This window comes from Aspergillus vadensis (genome assembly GCF_003184925.1).
Source record: "Aspergillus vadensis CBS 113365 unplaced genomic scaffold BO88scaffold_16, whole genome shotgun sequence".
NCBI lineage: Eukaryota > Fungi > Ascomycota > Eurotiomycetes > Eurotiales > Aspergillaceae > Aspergillus > Aspergillus vadensis.
In genome coordinates this window covers 89,059-107,106 of record NW_020292054.1, presented here as the reverse complement: position 1 = coordinate 107,106, position 18,048 = coordinate 89,059, and the positions used below count along the sequence as shown (strand labels likewise).

Genomic DNA, 18,048 nt, shown 5'->3' with positions numbered 1-18,048 from the left:
ATGTCGGACCAATCATCTTGGTCTCACAGTCTATTTTTTACATCTGGCGAATTATTAGCCAGACGTGACAGTCTAGAAGTCATTACTAGCCGCAATTGCAGTCCTTCAACCTTGTTAAATTCGGCAAGCCTAGACGCATCGCCTTCGGTTGAGAGCTCTCATGGGGATTTTGAAATGAAAGTTGGGCTTCATCATGGCTTTGATTGCCGGAAAGGTCAATCAGAAGTCAAGACCAGTCGGAAAAAGAGAAATTCACTTCCTAGCCGCTATTAACTCAAGCCTTGTATTAGATAGTCTCTCGATCACCGCGAAACAACGGCAGAACTCCCTAAAAGCCATCGAGAGGAACATGACCATTACCGTCTAACAGGATGAAACCCCGGTCTCTGCTCGAGCAGATTGATCAAGGGTATGAACAGCCTGTGGCTGGAGTTCGGATCGCTATGATACGAGGAAACTTCTTCCCAGGTCACCCACTTCCACTGCTCACATTTGTGCGGTTCCAATAACTAGAAGGAATGATTAGCCGAGGGTGTATCAGTGTAGTGTCTCTTTGGAGAATAAGGCCTTATGTGATTTAAGTTGCCATAGCACTAACCTCAGGCTGCGCATCATCCCCCACAACCGTGCATCCCACAAAAACAGTAACATAGTGCTTCTCTTCTTCTTTCATAATATCGTTGGTCGCCGTAAGGAACTGTATGTCGCGGACTTTCAGACCCGTCTCTTCTAATACCTCACGAGCCGCGGAGTCTTCGAACGATTCATTAAATTCGAGATGGCCGCCGGGTAGGGCCCATGTACCTGTGTAGAGGCATCAGGAACAGAATTGAGCTTAATGGTACCATCATACGACCAGAACGAACCAATGGACTCTAGATGAGGTCTTACTTACCAGCACCATGACTGCTTTTGCGCTGACCAAGAACGATTTGTCCCTTGGGATTGATAACGAAGACGCCTACGCCTACTCGGGGGTTCATAATCGGAGTGATTCGTAAGTGCGGAGTGATTCGTAAGTGCGAACTGATTGAGAGAGGCGTGGGAAGTACTATTCTAATATGAGCCAATTGTGCGAGTTAGAGAGAGAGAGTATTATGTCGTTATGTTTCCCAAAGCAGGACTTTTTACATGATATTTTGCGTCAGATAAGGCGGGGGTGAGAAATGGAAATCCCAATTGTAAATACCAGATTGTACTAAATGGCGGGGTTGGGATGTAACCAAACTTGGCTTATCAGAGCCGAGGTTAGCTACTGCAATTAGTTGAAGATGATGATCTATGCCATTCGGGTGTCAGGTAGGATGCAATTTACAGGCCCAGAACAGCAGTATTGTACTTTTCACTAAGGATCAGAATTACGCTCACAGAGAGATCTGTTGACGCTAGCCTACATTGGTTGATGGCTGCATGAGGTGGCTAGCAAATACCGAGACTCGCAATATAAGATCGAAAATTACCACCACTGTAGACACACAGTAGAGTTTTCTAATGAGATTCCTCCAATCAGACATGGCTTCTAAGATGTATTACATATCAAATTGATCGACTCTAGAGTGCTAGTTAGCCGTAGGGACAGAGTTCTAGGAACTAGCATGTAAGGTCGCTGATAGAGATAATGCCAATTACGACCGCTTCTTTGACCGCCAAAAGCGGCAGAACCTAGTCTACTTCGCAGAAAAAAGTACGGATATAAGCGGATATGAGCGGATATATTTTTTAAACAGCTCCGGAAAAGGCGAGTTGCATTCTGTATAATTTGTGACCGCCTTGTTTGACCGCTCCAGGCCGCGGCAGAATATAATGCCATCTGCATGTGAGCCATTGCGGCCATAGGATCTTCACTGTGGCAAAGATACTCGGGATTCAATCATAGTCTGGAGAGCGAGCGCGGTACTCACTTTACACTAAGCTACTTAGGCCGTAGAGAGCTCTACATTCGGAGTATAAATAGTACGACAGAGAGGCCTAAGGCAGTAAGACGATCAGGGTCCGCGCGCCAATCATAGGGCGAGCCTAGAGGCGGGGCAGATGGCGTATGATTGGCCGGAAGTGGCGGGCAGGACGTCAAGGGCGTCACCGGACTGGCGGAGGATTGGCCAACCTGAGGCAGGCATGGGCGTGCGGATGGCCTCAACCGCGTCTGGCGCTTTGCTTGACCTCTCCATCATGTGTTGATGTTTATCTTTGTCTCTCATCCATCCAGGCCATAACAGTAACTGCCATCCCACGTTCTATCCACGCCATACTGTCTCGACCTTTTTAACCCTCTCCTTATCGTGAAGCCTACCACCTGAACTAACCGCCCCGGGAGAATTTCGTGAGAACCTCACCATGTTCCATGCGGTCTGATACGCACAACTGCCACCGTGACACGTGTAAAAAGTGGTCTCAGTTGCAAACATGACGTCGTCTAGCACCCCTTCAACTCTATCCCATAGCCGGGCTATCCCATTCGCGAGTCGGCTCAGCGAACAACTGTCGCAGCGGACCGGGCAAACCAGTTCAGGCACCGATCCCGACCATGTCGGCGACAGAAACACACCTACACTTGGGCCTCCATTGCGCCCTTCACCGAATACTCGCTCGCTGAGCGATGCGGGAAAACCAGTTTCCGCCATGCCGATCAATCACGATGATTCCCGCCCGCCCAGCAAAGATGACTCCTCCCTCTCCTCGACCCCCGAAACGCCTCAGCGGCCGTCCATGCAGAGTCTCTCGTTGAACCTGTCTGCCAGATCCTCCGGACCTTTATCCTTATCCAATCGTGCCCCGCTTTCCCCGAAGCTCGACTCCTCGGCCATCTACGGCTCGCCGGGCTCCGTGCTGCCCCGTCGTTCCCGAGGCCTGGACTTTTCGCGAGCTTGCACCAATCTCCATCACTCGACCCTTGCAGAAGCGTCCCCGGACTCCTCCCCGACTGTTGGCGGGCGCGGTGTAAACATCCCGCAGCGGCGCGGCTCGCCAGCTTCAGTCTCTGGCCTTCAGTTCTCCACCTCGAACCCCGCCGACAAGGCCACAATCTCGAGCTCGGTATCCAGCGTCAACATGATGGAATCCGATACAAGCAGTAGTGAGGAGGATGACGAACCCATGATTGGAGACCGCGACGACATGATGATCACCAATACACCCCAGGCGAAGCGATTGGGAGGTGGAATGAGTCCGTTTGCTGTAGGGAACGTGTCCAGCCCAGGAAATGAGTGGATGGGCGGCTATTCGCAAGCAGCCGCGAGTCTCATGAGCTTCCAGCGGGCCCGTTTCCGTAAGGGACGAAGCAGGCACAGCTCCAGCAGTGCTAGTGGCAGTTCCAAGCAGAGTCCAGGTCCTCTCTCACCACCCGTGATGAAGAGTATCGAAGGTCAGAATGGGGGTTACTTTGGCGCAGGTGCCCGACGGGCTAGTCTCAGCATGGGTACGCGGGATTTGCGCCTTTCAGATGTCAGCGACGAGGGTGAGAACCGCGGTGCGCGTGGGCAGAGCCCAAGCACATCGAACTCCGAAGGCGGGCCTTTGGGGGTAATTCGACGGGCCGTTACCCGTCGTGGGAGCTTACTCGTAAGTACTTTATTCCGATCACATAGGATGCATCTGACTCTGTTAGCCAAAAACGAAAACCTTTGCGCGTATCCGGGCGGCATTGATGGAGGAGTCTGCTCCAATTGATAGCGAGGCCAAGCGAGAAGCGGAAGTTATTCGACAAGTCAAAGAGAACGAACCTGACGTTGAAGCGAAATCGCCGCTGGGTGATTTGTCGGCTCTCGACACGTCCACTCCTGTTGCTCACGGGCAAACCCCAGAGGAAATCCCTCCAAAAGCCGGAATGACGACACCGGACGAACCAAAATTCATCGATCAGGCCAACCGAAACTCGGGAGGAGTCGAGTTCTGGAATTCGTTCGACGAGCGCTACCGCACCCCGCCCCCACCCCAACGCCGACATGGAGCTTCATCGGTCTCGGAAGATGACCTTGCTATGGACATTACGCCATCCACCACCGTAGGATCGACCACAGAGTTCGCTAAACCCAGCGAGCGTCCCGGCTCGCGAAGTGAAGCATCTCAGGGCGCCCCAGCTGGGTTTGTTGGTGAGTTCAGGAGGAAACGCCGTCGGGATGATGATTTCGATCCGAACCTCTTTAAGCGGCGAGCGGTATCGCCAAGCATGAGCGCACAGAGTAGCCCGGTCATGCCTAATTCACCGGTGGTCAAAGACACGAGTCCCAGCATCTGGGGGCCACCAAGATCGAACCTTGGCTCGCTGTTCCCCGACCGGCCTGTCACCGAAAATGGACCTCGCAATGGTAACAACCATACCGGAACCCTGAAACGAGTAGGACTGCATGGGATGAATGAAACCAGCGATGGCTTCATGAACATGAGCATTGAGTAGGCTGGCTGAGCCTGTCTACATCATTATAACTATTACAACATTCTTCGATATCGACTAAGGATTCAATGCTGTTAGCGGGATCGGTTGAGTTTGGCGTTATCTTTGCATTTATTGGTGCTATACTTGGGACATAGCTTAACTGCATCGTAACTAATATTAATAAACAATCTACTGCATACTGAAGTGAATGTATCAGAGTTGCTTGTAAGACCTTAGTGACATAGTAGTGTTGTAGAAATGATATACGGATAGCGGCAGGTCAGGGGCCACGTGCGGCCTCGGCGGGACTCGCGCTAACTCCGTGTTGACATCGGAGCTCCATCTGCTCATCCAGCATCCACTGCCCCTCTATCCTTCGTGCTTAATCCCTGACTAGCTTACTTTTACCCTTTAACATACTCAACTCTGGCAGCTGAGTACGTTCCATAATTATCCATGGCATCCACTACCGAACTCGCATCCTCCTTCATCGAGGGTGCCCCGCCCGGCGAGGTAGGCAGCTACCCCCTCATGCTCCTATACCTGCATGCCCCCGATCATAGCTAACAGCATCTATCAGCTCGCAGACGTCGTCGCAGGTATGCAATGCAACCCAGACCCTTCATTTCGATCGTTGCCATCCGCATCGTACCCCGCCCCGAGCCCATACTAAGCAGGTTCACAGATGTTAAGGCTCTCACCTCCGACGGTCCCGACATCATCCCCTCCCTCGCACCGGCCTTCGAGCGCTACAATGAGACACAGCTGGCGACTGTGAAGCTTCCCGGCGCGAGCCAGGTGGTAGGCAGCTACATTCCTAATGGTGGAGTCGACCGACCGTCCTGACACCCTCTAGGTCCTGATCAGCGAATACAACAAGCTCGAGGGAAACCGGTACTTCGATGTGGAGAGTCAGACGTCGTTTGAGGTGGACCATGTCACGCAGGTGGGTGGACATAAGCCATTGGGAAGACAAGAAATTGACAGGGAATAGGAAGCATCGGCAGCACAGTCGTACGTCCTGGAGTCTCAGAATGCGGATTTGATGTACGCTCTTTTCCCTTGTATCTGACTCAATCACGGGCCGTATTGCTAACAGAATTGCAGCAAATCCCTCCTCAAGTCCCTCTCCGCACACGCCACCGAACACTACCGCACCTGCAGCTACGGCGTCTACCCGATAGAGGACGACACCGCCGTAGCCATTGTCCTCGTTGCGAACCGCTACTCGCCTAATAACTTCTGGTACACTCCCATTTCAGGTCCTAGATGATGAATCACTAATTGGTGACAGGAACGGCCGCTTCCGCGCCATCTACACCCTCCCCGTGAACTCCTCTTCGACCACCATCTCCGGCCAGATCAAGGTCGATGTGCACTACTATGAAGACGGCAACGTGGCCCTCAACACTAACAAGCCGGTGAGCCTGTCGGTGCAATCCGTGGATGCCAGTACCATCATCTCGCGGATCGCGGCTGCGGAGCGCGATTACCAGGAGGAGTTGAACCGGGCGTTTGTGAGCACGGCCGAGGGAGTATTCAAGGGGCTGCGAAGACAGTTGCCGATCACACGGCAGAAGGTTGAGTGGGAGAAGGTCGGAGGGTACCGGCTGGGACAGGATATTGCGGGAGGTCGGTGATTGCTGTAGATGTGTAGATTAGCGTTGAACAATTGTGTGCATTTGAAAGTGACATGTCACGTATATCATTTTGTTGTGATGATGATGGGGAGAATATGATAGATAAGCGGATACTGAGCCGATATCGCGTACCCGCCATACCAGCCCCTTGGCAAATAGCCTAATTAATCCCTAGTACGGAGTTACTTAAACCGCGTCGTTACCCACCGCCGCCAAATAACGCATCAACAATAGACTGCATATCCCCGCACATAAACCCCCAGAGCAATAGAAGGAAAATGTTAGACCATTTATACCGTTTTACACGCACCACCCCAGGTCTCGAAAAGACCCTCCGTCTCGTCCAATCCTTCTGCGTGCTGGCCCTGCAAATACCCACTCTACAGAATGAGTCCATTTCGCGATTCAACACCGCCAAGACACAGTTTGCATTGAGTTAGTTTTCCCCCAATAATCCTACTAAATCCCTGCATCCATTATTATGATCAATGTATATTGAAATATGAGTAGCAAGGCGCTTCCTCCGCTTCTTCAACTTCATCGACTGCTTCAATAAAGCATTTGCCCTGCTGGGCAGCCCCTCTTCCGCTCAAAACAATGTCATCAAGACAATCATTGAGATAAGTAAATGGTCCTGCTTTGGATGTTATTTCTTGTTAGAGGATTTAACCCTGGTATGTGCCCCATCCATTATCCAAACCCAAATTTATACTAAAGTGTGTGCAAGTTACACGCAACATCCATCTACCCAAACCCCTACAACAAAGCCATATTGACAGAAGCGAATAAATTCTGGTTCTATGCGCTGGGGTTCTCAATCTTGAGTGCTGCTTATGATATTACCTTCTCTTCGGCGGCATCTGCGTCTGAGACAAAGGATGAGAAGAAGAAGAAGCAGCAGCAAGCTCCCTCCATCAACCGCTTCTCGCTACTGAAGAAGATGCTCTGTGTTGATGCATGTGATTTGCTCATCCCTGGTACCTTTTTGGGGTGGATTGAAATGGGACAGTTGGGGGTCGGGGTTGGGATGGTGGTTAGTACCCTTGTTTCGGGGTGGGATATGTGGAATGCTGTTTAATCCTCCGGCGAAGATTATTGAGGGTATTCAGATACTTTATATGTTGGTAGATATAGAGTGCAGGAAACATGTGATATTTGTAGAGATCCAAATAGTTTAGTATTCGTTCACTTACTCTTCGTCTCTATACACCCGTCCAGTCCTCCCACCTCTCCTCCCCAACATCAGGAACCACCATATCTCCGAACAAACTATTGAATAGCGCCACATCCACCGCATGCATATCCCACTCTTCACTACTACCACCACCCTCCTCTTCCACTATTTTCTCCTTCTCACTCCTCTCAAACCCAATAGTCCCATAATACGGAACATAGACATGCAGACTCGTCCCCCCATCCCCTACCCTTCCATCATACTCCCCTCCTCCTCCCCTCGCATACTCATCGCCCTCCCTAGCTGTATATCCTACACCACCAGCAGCACTCTCCTCCACCTTCAACAAATGCCTCATTATACCCGCCAATTTCCCCGCAATCTCATCCGTCCCTGACCCCGACTCCACCATACCCTCAATAATAGAAAGTGTCCGCTCCATCATCCCGCGGTCACTCGGTCGACTATGTCCGAGGAAACTGACTATCGTTCCCTTCCCAGGCTGCATATTACTGAATGAGTCAATATGCGCAATACCAAGTACCGTCACCGCCACAAAAGCAATGAAATCCACCCCGCGACAGTAGTAATGTGCTGGATTCGAGGCGCGGAAAGCGATATACCGCGCTACTATCTCGCGACTCACGGTTATGATGGTGAGTTTGCTTTGGTCATATGCCGTAGAGAAGTGGGATGAGCGGAGCATGTAGGGGAGGTGCAGACGGAGGAGGAGTTGATAGTGCGTGAAGTGGGCGTTTAGGCGGAGGGTATTCTGGATGATGGTGGTTTGGGCTTGGTTGGCTGTTAGGTCTGGGATGAGCCACCACTGAGGAGGCATTTGGGCGGTTGCGTTTTGGAGCATTTGGTCGATGTCGTTCGTAACGGAGACACTGTTGATGTCTGCTTCGGTACGGTGGAGGATACGGCCTGCTATAATGCAGTGCATGCGGTGCATGCGGTCTTGAGGCGTGCATGTCTCTAAAAGTTTTGGGGAGAGGCATCGTGCTTCGAGATTGGTAGGTGGTAGGCCGAGCATGAGGGAGAGGTAGTGGTCCATTTCGATGAGGCGGAAACACAGGTAATCTGGGTTTAGGGTCTCGCGCGTAGCTGGATCGAGAACCTTGAGGGATGATGGGGGAAGCCCTCGGTGGAGAGACAGCATTTGTGCGATGGCCGTGGCTCGGCGGGTGGCTAACCAGGCTTGGTGGAGATTACCGGCGTAGTTCTGGTATTGAGCTTCGAGCATGATACATTGCAGGCCTTCGATACAGCCACTGAGCTCGTCGTTTGTGGTTACTAGTCTGATGGCGCAGGTGACGGCGCGGGTCATGATGTCGTGGTGGGAGATGGATAGGTTAGATAGGGTTTGGATGGAGGATGGGGATATGCCTTGGAGAAAGATGGCGAGGATGAGCAGTTTGCGTGCGATTATGACGGGGTGGGAGTTTGGTTCTGGTAATTGGAGCATTTCTTGCGGAGTTGGTAGGCTGTCGTCTGTGGGGAAGGGGTTTGGGGCCCAGATTTCATAATTCATATATACTGATATGCCAACAGGGAGATTGTAAATATGATTGAGTTCCCTCTGGCTGGGCCAGGCCGCGAGAAGATCGCGGTTTGTGCTCTCATACGGGCCTGCGGGGATGTTGTTGGCTGGGTACGGCACCTGGAAGTATCAGCATTGGAAAATTGGAATGTGTATGTGAGGACTAGGCTCACTTGATCTTCTCGACTAAAGTCCGCATAACTATCCAATGTCCCCAAACTGGGAGGGGATTCGGTTTGATTTTCAGGAGATAGCGCTCGGTTGCCCGGATCAACCAGCTGTTCGAGTATCCTCTCTACTCGGTCGAGCCGAGCATCAACCCAGTCTTTTCTTGTAGGTATAGGGCTATCAGGGAGCTCCTGACTGATACATCTAGATCCCCGTCGTCTGCAGTTATCGCAGATGGCGTTGGAGGAGGAGCTGAAGATACAGCGAACCTTGCGCCGCTTGCATTCCCAGCAGCTCTTTGTGCCCTTGCGGACCTTTTTCCGTTTCGCTTGGGAGCGCTCCTCCATATTCGTTTCAGCCACTATCAGGCAGACTTCCGTGTCTCTCGGTCAAAAGCTGAGGGAGCAGGGAATGATGAGACGCTCTGCGGGAGGATCTCGGGCTAAGGTGTTGGATTCGCCCGAACTCGGCGGAGCAAGGCCATGCTCACATCAGCCCTAGTAGAATACGCTATGGCTAAATACTGCCTTTTACCACGCGTTATATTTACTAAGCTAGATAGAACTTTCTACCTGCATGTCCGCATCACCCTTCTCAACCGCATGCTCAAGCCTTTCCTTTCCACGCCTCAGTCAAGAACTTCTCGACGGGGGTGAATTCGAAATCAGGCAGCAGACTATTCCATTCATCCGAAACGGCATAGGATCCAGCATTAACCGCCAAAAGGATCCTGCTGGTCATATATTTCGAGGCCACTGCCGCCTGCTCGGGCGAAATGGAAGGGTGATCCACTGTTGGTGTCCACGACGTCTCCCACGTCCCAGCTTCCAAGTCCTCCGCCTTCACTCGCTCAATGGTAAATGGGAGCCCACCTGGAGATAATGAGTCAGGACATATTTTCATGTATGTAAAGTTGTAGGAAAGAAACTCACCGCGAGCTTTCTCGCCTAGAGCAATAAACTCACCGATGGAGATGTTAGAACCCTGGATACCTCCAACCACTGGCCACTCGCCTTCATATTCAACAGCTCTGGCCACAACTCTAGCAATATCCTGAACTGCCGTCAAGGTGATACGGGTTTCATCATCCCCGTCCACCAAGATCATTCGGCGGTTGGCAAAGTCGAAGGGGGTCTCGATTGAGGGCAGGTGGCGGGCCGATTGATGTGGATGGGTCAAATAGTTGACGAACACGCCGGGTTGGAAGAGGGTATACTCGAGGACCTGATTGAGTTGTGTTAGATGTTCCGCCTGGTGGAATGTTGTACGATCGTACCTTATTATCCTTGTTCAGCTCTTGGAGATACCGGCGCGTTTCGCCTTTGTAGGCATACCAGTCCAAGTAGTCCAAGCGGGAGCTGTACTAGGTTAGTGTTTGGATGATAGTAGAAGTGGGATAAAATTCTCACGAAGCCCATTCACTCGGCGCAAAGCGCTTCACTCCGGCCTGAACAGCCGCATCAATGAGGTTCTTCTGAGCGGTGCTTCCGGGATCATCCTGCGTGGTGATGAAGGAGAGAACGGTGTGCACTCCTTGAAGAGCCTTGTTCAGTTGAGTGGTGTCGTTGTAGTCGACTTTGACCCAAGTGATGCCTTGGGTAGGTTCTTGGGCTTGACTGTCCTGCATAGACTGGTTAATGTAACAATACCTTCATTGACTACGGTGATCGGACATGACGAACCTTTCTGGTCAGAACAATGATTGCATGCTTCTTCGCAGCAATAAGTCCGTCGATAGCCTCCCGGCCAACACCTGTTCGAGTGTCAGTGATATAACTGGTGAGAGCAGGAACGATGGACGAGTGTACCGCCGGAGCCTCCAGCAATTGCAACTTTAACCATTATCGAAGAGGGAATTAGGAAAAACCGCCTGGGTAAAAAGATCAATCACTCTTATGGTTTGTGGGAACTGAAGTTGTAATTGTTGGGCTCAACGGTGTCGGAGACAGCTGGTCTATATACTGGCTTGGACCGAGAGTTCGGCCGAAGTTATGGCACCATCAAAGATCGAATCTTGAATTATTCACATCCCATGTATGACTAATTTACTTGCTTTGATGATTAAGACAGCATCTACAAGAAAGATTCGGTCGAATATCGGAAATAACATCAGTGCATACTAGCGATGGTTGCTTGAAGGTCAACAATGCTAAACACCTGACTGTAATTGGCGTATCTCAGACATTAACCCCTTTAATAGCTCAAGCCAAAGCGTATCAGAAATACCCTGCGCCATGCAGCAAGTTCAGTAGCTGGCGCATCAACTAGAGATCAGCATTGTCCCTAACGTCAATGCAGAACAGCTCCGTCTCGGCATAGATAGTCTCAGGGTCTCCACAAGCACTAGCCCAAAGGCGGTAATTGCAACTAGGAGATATATTAGCACGCATGGCTATTCCTAATTATTAGGCATAACATACTTAAGAGGGACATCCATCGGGCCGGGTGGAAGAATGGTAACCTCATCTCGGCCCATGACCGCGTAGCGCAGGACCAGCTCCGTCACTGGAGGATAGTCAACGCGGTTGGTGAGGTAGATGCAAAAGGTCTTGTTTTCCTCTCCTCTGTTTCCAGTAAGCAATCGTACATATAAATAAATATTAGGGCAAAAGCTCACGAGACGTGGGACCATTTGACCGTCAAGGGCTCCTTGAGGTCCCAGGTAGTCTGGGCTGGTTCACCGCCACCTGGCTTTTCCCAAAGCATGTTGGAAGATCTATAATGATAGACTAAATCTTTGAAAGATGAAATATGTTAAGTTCGAACACCGATCACACCGATGGCATGATATTGAGAGCAGAAATGAGCGAGAGGAACTGCTCGATTATATACCCGCGGTTGTGTACAAAGCCTTCGATAGAGGCAGGGATCCAGAAGTGCTTTGACCAAAGGTGGCGACGATATATGACTATAAATGCAGTCAGTATATTCATTCAACTGTTAATCGGTTGAACAGTGAGGTTAATCATGATGTAGATGTCCGTCAGAGGCTGCCTAGGCGAGTGGAGAATGCGCAACAAGGTGTAGATGCTGCCTGAGAGATGCAGATACGAGCATTTCACAGCATCCTATGGTTGCAGCTCGCGTTACAGAGGCCTAAGCTTTGCCAATGATGCTCTCCTGCCAGTACATGAATAGATGAGATGTCGAACCAGCATGTACGCTCTATGGGAGGGCGACTGCAAGATGCATCTTAGGTCCGTCCAGAGGCTCATCGCTGCTTACACAATTGACATAAGCTGGAGGGCAAAGAGTTCGGCTATCTAAGCTTCAGATATAAGCATTTTGCTTCCTAGAGCTCGTTCCAGCAAGGATATATAAGCTTACTATGGATCTGATTACCCCACTGTGTAACAATGGATGCAAAGGATCCCTTGTTCAATCTGATGATCTCTCCTACAGTTTCGGAATGTGTGAACGCAACCAATGAATAATTTCTGTGTCACCGTCCATCGGCGAATAACCTCCATGTTACTCAATCGTCTAGTATGTCCGAAACTCCAAAACTCATCACTGTAGAACCATGGTACGTAAAGATCTGAGTCCCCACGGCCCACCGGTTAAGGATTCCGTCTATTGATGTCGTTTCTCTCATACAATTCGATGCTGACAGGCTCCCAAGATCCCTCCCAAACATCAGACCAAGAACAGCATTCCAGACAGGTGACCTTTCTGATAGTAGCGGACTAGAGGGATTCAGTGAATGCTAGCTATGCTGAGGCTTCATAGTGGCTTGCACTTTCCTGATGACCTGGTGTGTGTGTGAAATCAAGGCCTCAATTTACTTCACCCCTTTCTTTGTTCGAGAGAGTTTGCTACGCAGTAGCAAATCGATATTCTAGCTCTTCTAATGTCTTACATTATTCTATTCAGTTGTGCCTATGAGGATTCTAACCCTCAATTAATGGCTTGTATCTGGCCAATAATATGCCGTTGGCTTCAAGCCAATCTTTTCATATTATAGAAACTAACAACTTGCCAAATAAAACACTTATTGGTGACTACCTGGCGTAGTTTTTCATCCGATCAGAGGCAGAGTCGCCTTTCAAGAGTGTCTGTGCCTTTCCGCACCTGACATTACTTTCCGTCGGCCTAATACTGCATGTGATTAGTGAACAGCGGATATCAGCTCCACGTATCCTGTCAGGACAGGACATGCATCCGTAACCAGCGGGATAGTTGGCAAATGACCCCCCAGAGAGGTATCCGCAGTGGATCTTCACGATCGGCTCACACCCCGCATTCGCCTTGAAAACGTTCTTCCCTCTACTCCGGAGTATGCTTTTTGTCATCTCGGAAACTTCTCCTTTATTACATCATCTGCCCCCGTCTTGATGTTCCATATTTCTCCCACGGTTCCAGAACTCCTCAGTATTGATTGCTCGGAAAAGCTGTTTTGTAGCTCGAGTATGCAATCGTGCAAACCCTACCTGGAAAACTAAGTGAAGTGACTCGAGTTGTGACCATAGTTCTGAAAGTTGAAAACAACAATATGACCTCTTATCACACTCTAACTACCCCGTGTATTAACATTGATAACTACCAAATATTTATATACTACGGCGTTCGATGAGTGAGTGTGCTGTCTCCGGCGATGTTTGCGGGAGGCAGTTGGTCGGATAAATATCCGATCAGCGCTAGCATTTCCGAGCCCTCCATCACAGCATCACACATCGTCTTCATTGATCAATAGAGTATCTGGGACTAATTTAAAGACTAACATCTCCTCAACGATTGAGAAACGTAACTCAAGATCAAATTCACTTACCAAACACTTTGTCTATGCAACAATACCCTCCAAATACTCAAGATGCTCTCTACAATCGCACCACAACCGCCCATACTACAAGAGCCTCTATCTAAAGACGATGTCATTTTTCCTTTGGAATCCCAAGAGCCTTCGACAATTGACGAGCTTGTCCGCCAGCGTGCATCACTTGGAGCCGCACAGCCCATCATCTCCTATCCGAGCACCGGCATCGAATATGTGGACTATCCACTGCAGCAACTGGATGTCTTCGCATACCGCGTGTCCAAGGTGCTATCAGACCGCATTCCGCCTCGGAAGTCGTCAGCTGAAACCCCCAAAGTCATCGCTTTACTGGGACCATCTGACCTCAACTACCTGGTGATGCTGCTTTCCCTGGCTAAGCTGAGTCACAGTGGACTGCTCCTATCAACCAGAATATCCGTGGATGCATACGTCTCGCTACTGGAGAAGACCGGATCGAGACATATCTTCATTCATAGCTCTTTCCGAGACACGGCTGAAGATATCAAGAAGCGGGTACCTGAGCTTGTCATTGATGAGATTCCGACTGAGGAAAACTATCACTATCCCATTACGGAGGATGTCGACACGAACCTAGTCCCGCACCTTGACCCAAAGATTGAGTCCAAGCATATCGCATGGATCATTCATTCCAGTGGCTCGACTGGACTTCCGAAGCCTATTTTCCACACCCAATCTGCTGCACTGAAGAATTACTCGGGGCATATGAACATGTCGGGGTTCGTTACTTTGCCGCTGTACCACAATCATGGAATTAGCTGTCTCTTCCGGACAATTCACGCTAAGAAACAGCTGCATCTCTATAATGCCAATCTTCCATTGACCAGGCAGTATCTGCTCGAGATTATGGGGTCGAATGAATTTGAAATATTCTACGGTGTCCCTTATGCGCTGAAGTTGTTGGCTGAGACACAGGAGGGAATCTCCGCTTTGGCTAAGCTTAAGGCCGTCATGTTCGGAGGGTCGGCATGCCCAGACTCTCTGGGCAACTTGCTGGTCGAAAATGGTGTTCATCTCATCAGTCACTATGGATCGTGAGTGCTTCTCAAACGCATTGGAATATTTGACTAACACACATGCAGAACTGAGACCGGTCAGCTCATGATGTCCACCAGGCCTCGCGAAGACAAGGGATGGGACTGGCTCCGCCCCTCCGACTATGTCAAGAAATTCTTGAGATTTGAAGAGCGCTTTCCAGGAGTATTCGAGCTAGTTTGTCTAGATGGCTGGCCCTCTAAGGTCATGACCAACCGACCTGATGGCTCGTACGCCACCAAGGACCTGTTTGTCAAGCATCCCACCATGGAGGCATACAAATACTATGCTCGTCTGGACGATACAATCATCCTATATAATGGAGAAAAGGTCAACCCACTTGACCTGGAAGGACGAGTTCGACAGCGCAGCACTGTTGCCGAAGCCATTGCGTTCGGAGCAGGCAAAGCTCAGATCGGACTGGCTGTCGTTCGTGCACCTGGCACCGAGTCACTCTCCGATGAGGAGGTCATTGACAGCATTTGGCCGGCTGTTGAGAAGGCTCATGAGGCGCTCCCTGCGTTTGGACAACTCTCGAAGAATATGGTCCGAGTGTTGCCTGCAGACACTCCCTACCCTCGGACTGACAAGGGCACCATCATCCGTCAAGCCTTCTACAAGAACTTCCAACCTCTGATTGAAGAGGTTTATGCCGCTGTGGACGCCATGACTGGCACGCTAGTTCTGTCTGAGCCTGAACTGAGGGACTTCCTTAAGAAGCAAATTCTGCAAATTCTGCCCCTCAAAGACACCAGCCTGTTGACAGATGACGCCGATTTCTTCTCGCTGGGCATGGACTCCCTACAAGCCAGCCAACTGCGCACTGTGCTCGTCCAGAACTTGGACACCAAGGGCCAACAACTTGGGCTCAATATTGCCTTCGAGCAGCCCACTATTGCCGTGCTCGCCCGTTTCCTAGCCGCTGTACAGTCTGGAGAAGCCCTTCCAGATTCTCAGCCGATCCCTGAACAGATGCGTGCACTCATCTCACAATTCAGTCACTTTGAACCACATGTTCCACGTCCTAATGACCTTCCCGGTCGTTACGTCGTAAGTCACCTTTACTATCTCAACAAGTACACCCTCCTAACCATCACAGGTCCTCACCGGCGCCACCGGCTCCCTCGGCAGCCACGTTGCACATCAACTCGCGCAGAACCCCTCCGTGAACAAAGTCTACTGCCTTATCCGCGCCTCCTCTCCCATCGAAGCCTACAAGCGCCTCCACGACGCTCTCCACGCCCGCCACCTTTACACACCCCTCTCATCCTCCTCCAAAGCCAAACTCATCGCCCTCCCCGCCCCAGCCCTATCTCACCCAACTCTCTCCCTCCCGGAAGAAACCTACAACACCCTCCTTACCGAAACCACCGACATCATCCACTGTGCCTGGCCCGTCAACTTCAACCTCCAACTCAGCAGTCTAGCACACGACACTCTCCCCACCCTGCATAACCTCTTCACTCTAGCCCTAAAAGCCCAGCGCCCCGAACCCGCCACCTTCAACTTCTGCTCCTCCGTCAGCAGTGTCGTAAACAGCACCGTTTCCCCCATCCCGGAATCCCTCCCAGACTCCCTTACCGCCGCGCAATCCATGGGCTACGCGCAGTCCAAGCTCATCGCAGAACACATCTGCGCTAACGCCACGCCCTACCTGGACGCCCGTGTCCTCCGTATTGGGCAGATCATCGGCGATACTAAGCACGGGGTATGGAATGCCACGGAGGCAATTCCGCTGATGCTTAGGGCTGCGGTTACGGTGGGGGCGTTGCCGAGATTGGATGAGAGGATGCGGTGGGTGCCGGTCGATGTTGTTGCTGGGGCAGTGATGGATGTTACGCTTCATCAGGAGGAAAGAGAGGGGAGGAAGAAGGGGGTGGATGATGTGGAGGTGTATAATATTCTGAATCCGTACAGCTTCCATTGGACACAGGATCTACTTCCTGCTCTGAGGGCTGCCGGGTTGGAGTTTGAGGATGTGGAGTTTGGGGAGTGGATTCAGCGGGTGAGGGATGTGGCGGATCCGGAGAAGAATCCGCCGGTTAAGTTGGTTGGGTTCTGGGAGGGGAAGTATGGGAGTAAGAAGCCGTTTAGGGGTTTGGAATTTGTGACGGACAAGGCGAGAGAGAGGGCGGAGGGGTTGAGGGGTTTGAGTGTGGATGGGTTGGAGGGGGGTTTGGTGGGCAAGATGGTGGAGTGGTTTAGGGAGGTTGCGTGGGTTTGAGGTAGATTATATATGGTATCAGTCAGTGGTATTTGTGATTTTAAGTTGGATTTGGCTGTTTTGAGATGATTATATTATGGATATGTGACTCAAGTGCGAAGTAGATGCAAGATCTAGACTTTTTACTTGGTAGTAGGATCGGACATCAGTGAATACACAGTATGCTGGTTAGGGTTGAATTTTGTTTGCACAGTCACTTCGGATTATAGTATGTTTCCATTGCTACAGTTCCTTGCTTCCCTAATACTGCGTGGAGTAGACTATGCCAATAAATATTAGTCAAAATATTATCACGGTAGTAATCCCTTGATCCGCCACAAGGTGGTGCCGGCGTAGATATATATAAAGACTAGGGGTGGACCTAGTAGGTTATATATAGCCGACTAGTCTTTGAACTCAAGGTTTCGATTACTATACGTCCAGTACAAGATGTTCTTACAATATTCCAATCTGACAGACACAGAATGTTCCCATCTTATTTCGAGAAGAGATAGAGAGCCATGTTCTCATTTACAGTATGCATGTACGGGTGATAGGAATAACAAGGAGTGCCATATTACCGTAACCACGGCATTGAGCGGTCACCACTGGCACTATTTGACTGCGAGTAAATGAGGCATTGGATTGAGTGGATCAGCAGTGTGCATGAACCAATGGGGTCTGGCACACGTTCTTGTGGTGATAGATTGATTATTTGAAGTGACTGGAATGTTCTTATCCCAAACAGGAAATCAGCTCATCATGTGATACAGAAAGCGGTGAGCTTTACCACGTGACGTGGCAGGATCCACAGCGGTGAGCCGCGGCAGATCCGCCTTTTTGATGTCTCTGATTGGCTGCGGGAAAAAGTCAGTAGCAGAAAAAAAATAAGAGCAGCGGGAAACGGTTGCCATCGAAGCGGCGGGAGGTCTGCCAGCATCAAAACTTTTCCCTTCTTCCTCTTCTTCCTCTCCCCTTCACTTGCTTTTCCTCGTCCTTACCACGCTTTTCCGGGTAGACGATCTTTCTTTCTTTCCCTTGCATCATTTCTTGACCATCCATTCTTTGGTCTGATTTTTCTTCTTCTTTTTTTCTTTACTATTATTATCTTGTTCGCATCT

At 50.4% G+C, this 18,048-nt stretch overlaps 8 protein-coding genes across 8 annotated transcripts; 4 read left to right on the top strand and 4 right to left on the bottom strand.

Moving 5' to 3' along the window:
* Positions 1–356: 356 nt before the first annotated feature.
* On the bottom strand, positions 357–983 carry BO88DRAFT_455018 (nucleotide triphosphate diphosphatase NUDT15; the record flags this gene model as incomplete). The annotated part of the gene is made up of 3 exons (XM_025710844.1): positions 357–509; positions 599–804; positions 896–983. The coding sequence occupies 3 exons, from the start codon at positions 981–983 to the stop codon at positions 357–359; spliced, it is 447 nt and encodes a 148-aa protein (XP_025561322.1).
* Positions 984–2,145: 1,162 nt separating this feature from the next.
* On the top strand, positions 2,146–4,577 carry BO88DRAFT_444780 (uncharacterized protein). Its single transcript, XM_025710143.1, has 2 exons — positions 2,146–3,558; positions 3,605–4,577. The coding sequence occupies exons 1-2, from the start codon at positions 2,404–2,406 to the stop codon at positions 4,391–4,393; spliced, it is 1,944 nt and encodes a 647-aa protein (XP_025561321.1). The 5' UTR covers positions 2,146–2,403; the 3' UTR covers positions 4,394–4,577.
* Positions 4,578–4,734: 157 nt separating this feature from the next.
* On the top strand, positions 4,735–6,141 carry BO88DRAFT_405953 (F-actin-capping protein subunit alpha). The gene is made up of 7 exons (XM_025707031.1): positions 4,735–4,885; positions 4,953–4,971; positions 5,058–5,173; positions 5,229–5,318; positions 5,367–5,419; positions 5,480–5,617; positions 5,667–6,141. Exons 1-7 carry the CDS (start codon positions 4,829–4,831, stop codon positions 6,010–6,012), a joined length of 819 nt encoding a protein of 272 aa, XP_025561320.1. The 5' UTR covers positions 4,735–4,828; the 3' UTR covers positions 6,013–6,141.
* A 106-nt stretch (positions 6,142–6,247) lies between these two features.
* Positions 6,248–7,097, top strand: BO88DRAFT_391100 (PEX11 domain protein). Its single transcript, XM_025704988.1, has 3 exons — positions 6,248–6,447; positions 6,523–6,686; positions 6,740–7,097. The coding sequence occupies exons 1-3, from the start codon at positions 6,291–6,293 to the stop codon at positions 7,088–7,090; spliced, it is 672 nt and encodes a 223-aa protein (XP_025561319.1). The 5' UTR covers positions 6,248–6,290; the 3' UTR covers positions 7,091–7,097.
* Positions 7,098–7,191: 94 nt separating this feature from the next.
* On the bottom strand, positions 7,192–9,259 carry BO88DRAFT_465256 (uncharacterized protein). Its single transcript, XM_025711399.1, has 2 exons — positions 9,029–9,259; positions 7,192–8,849 (listed from the first exon to the last, which is right to left on the bottom strand). Exons 1-2 carry the CDS (start codon positions 9,242–9,244, stop codon positions 7,215–7,217), a joined length of 1,851 nt encoding a protein of 616 aa, XP_025561318.1. The 5' UTR covers positions 9,245–9,259; the 3' UTR covers positions 7,192–7,214.
* A 244-nt stretch (positions 9,260–9,503) lies between these two features.
* On the bottom strand, positions 9,504–10,739 carry BO88DRAFT_426763 (NmrA-like family protein; the record flags this gene model as incomplete). Its single annotated transcript, XM_025708932.1, has 6 exons — positions 9,504–9,769; positions 9,830–10,121; positions 10,174–10,255; positions 10,307–10,527; positions 10,580–10,650; positions 10,706–10,739. The coding sequence occupies 6 exons, from the start codon at positions 10,737–10,739 to the stop codon at positions 9,504–9,506; spliced, it is 966 nt and encodes a 321-aa protein (XP_025561317.1).
* Positions 10,740–11,161: 422 nt separating this feature from the next.
* On the bottom strand, positions 11,162–11,603 carry BO88DRAFT_416487 (uncharacterized protein; the record flags this gene model as incomplete). The annotated part of the gene is made up of 3 exons (XM_025708253.1): positions 11,162–11,264; positions 11,318–11,461; positions 11,515–11,603. The coding sequence occupies 3 exons, from the start codon at positions 11,601–11,603 to the stop codon at positions 11,162–11,164; spliced, it is 336 nt and encodes a 111-aa protein (XP_025561316.1).
* A 2,104-nt stretch (positions 11,604–13,707) lies between these two features.
* BO88DRAFT_391097 (putative NRPS-like enzyme) lies at positions 13,708–16,948 on the top strand (the record flags this gene model as incomplete). The annotated part of the gene is made up of 3 exons (XM_025704987.1): positions 13,708–14,723; positions 14,772–15,774; positions 15,824–16,948. The coding sequence occupies 3 exons, from the start codon at positions 13,708–13,710 to the stop codon at positions 16,946–16,948; spliced, it is 3,144 nt and encodes a 1,047-aa protein (XP_025561315.1).
* Positions 16,949–18,048: the final 1,100 nt, after the last annotated feature.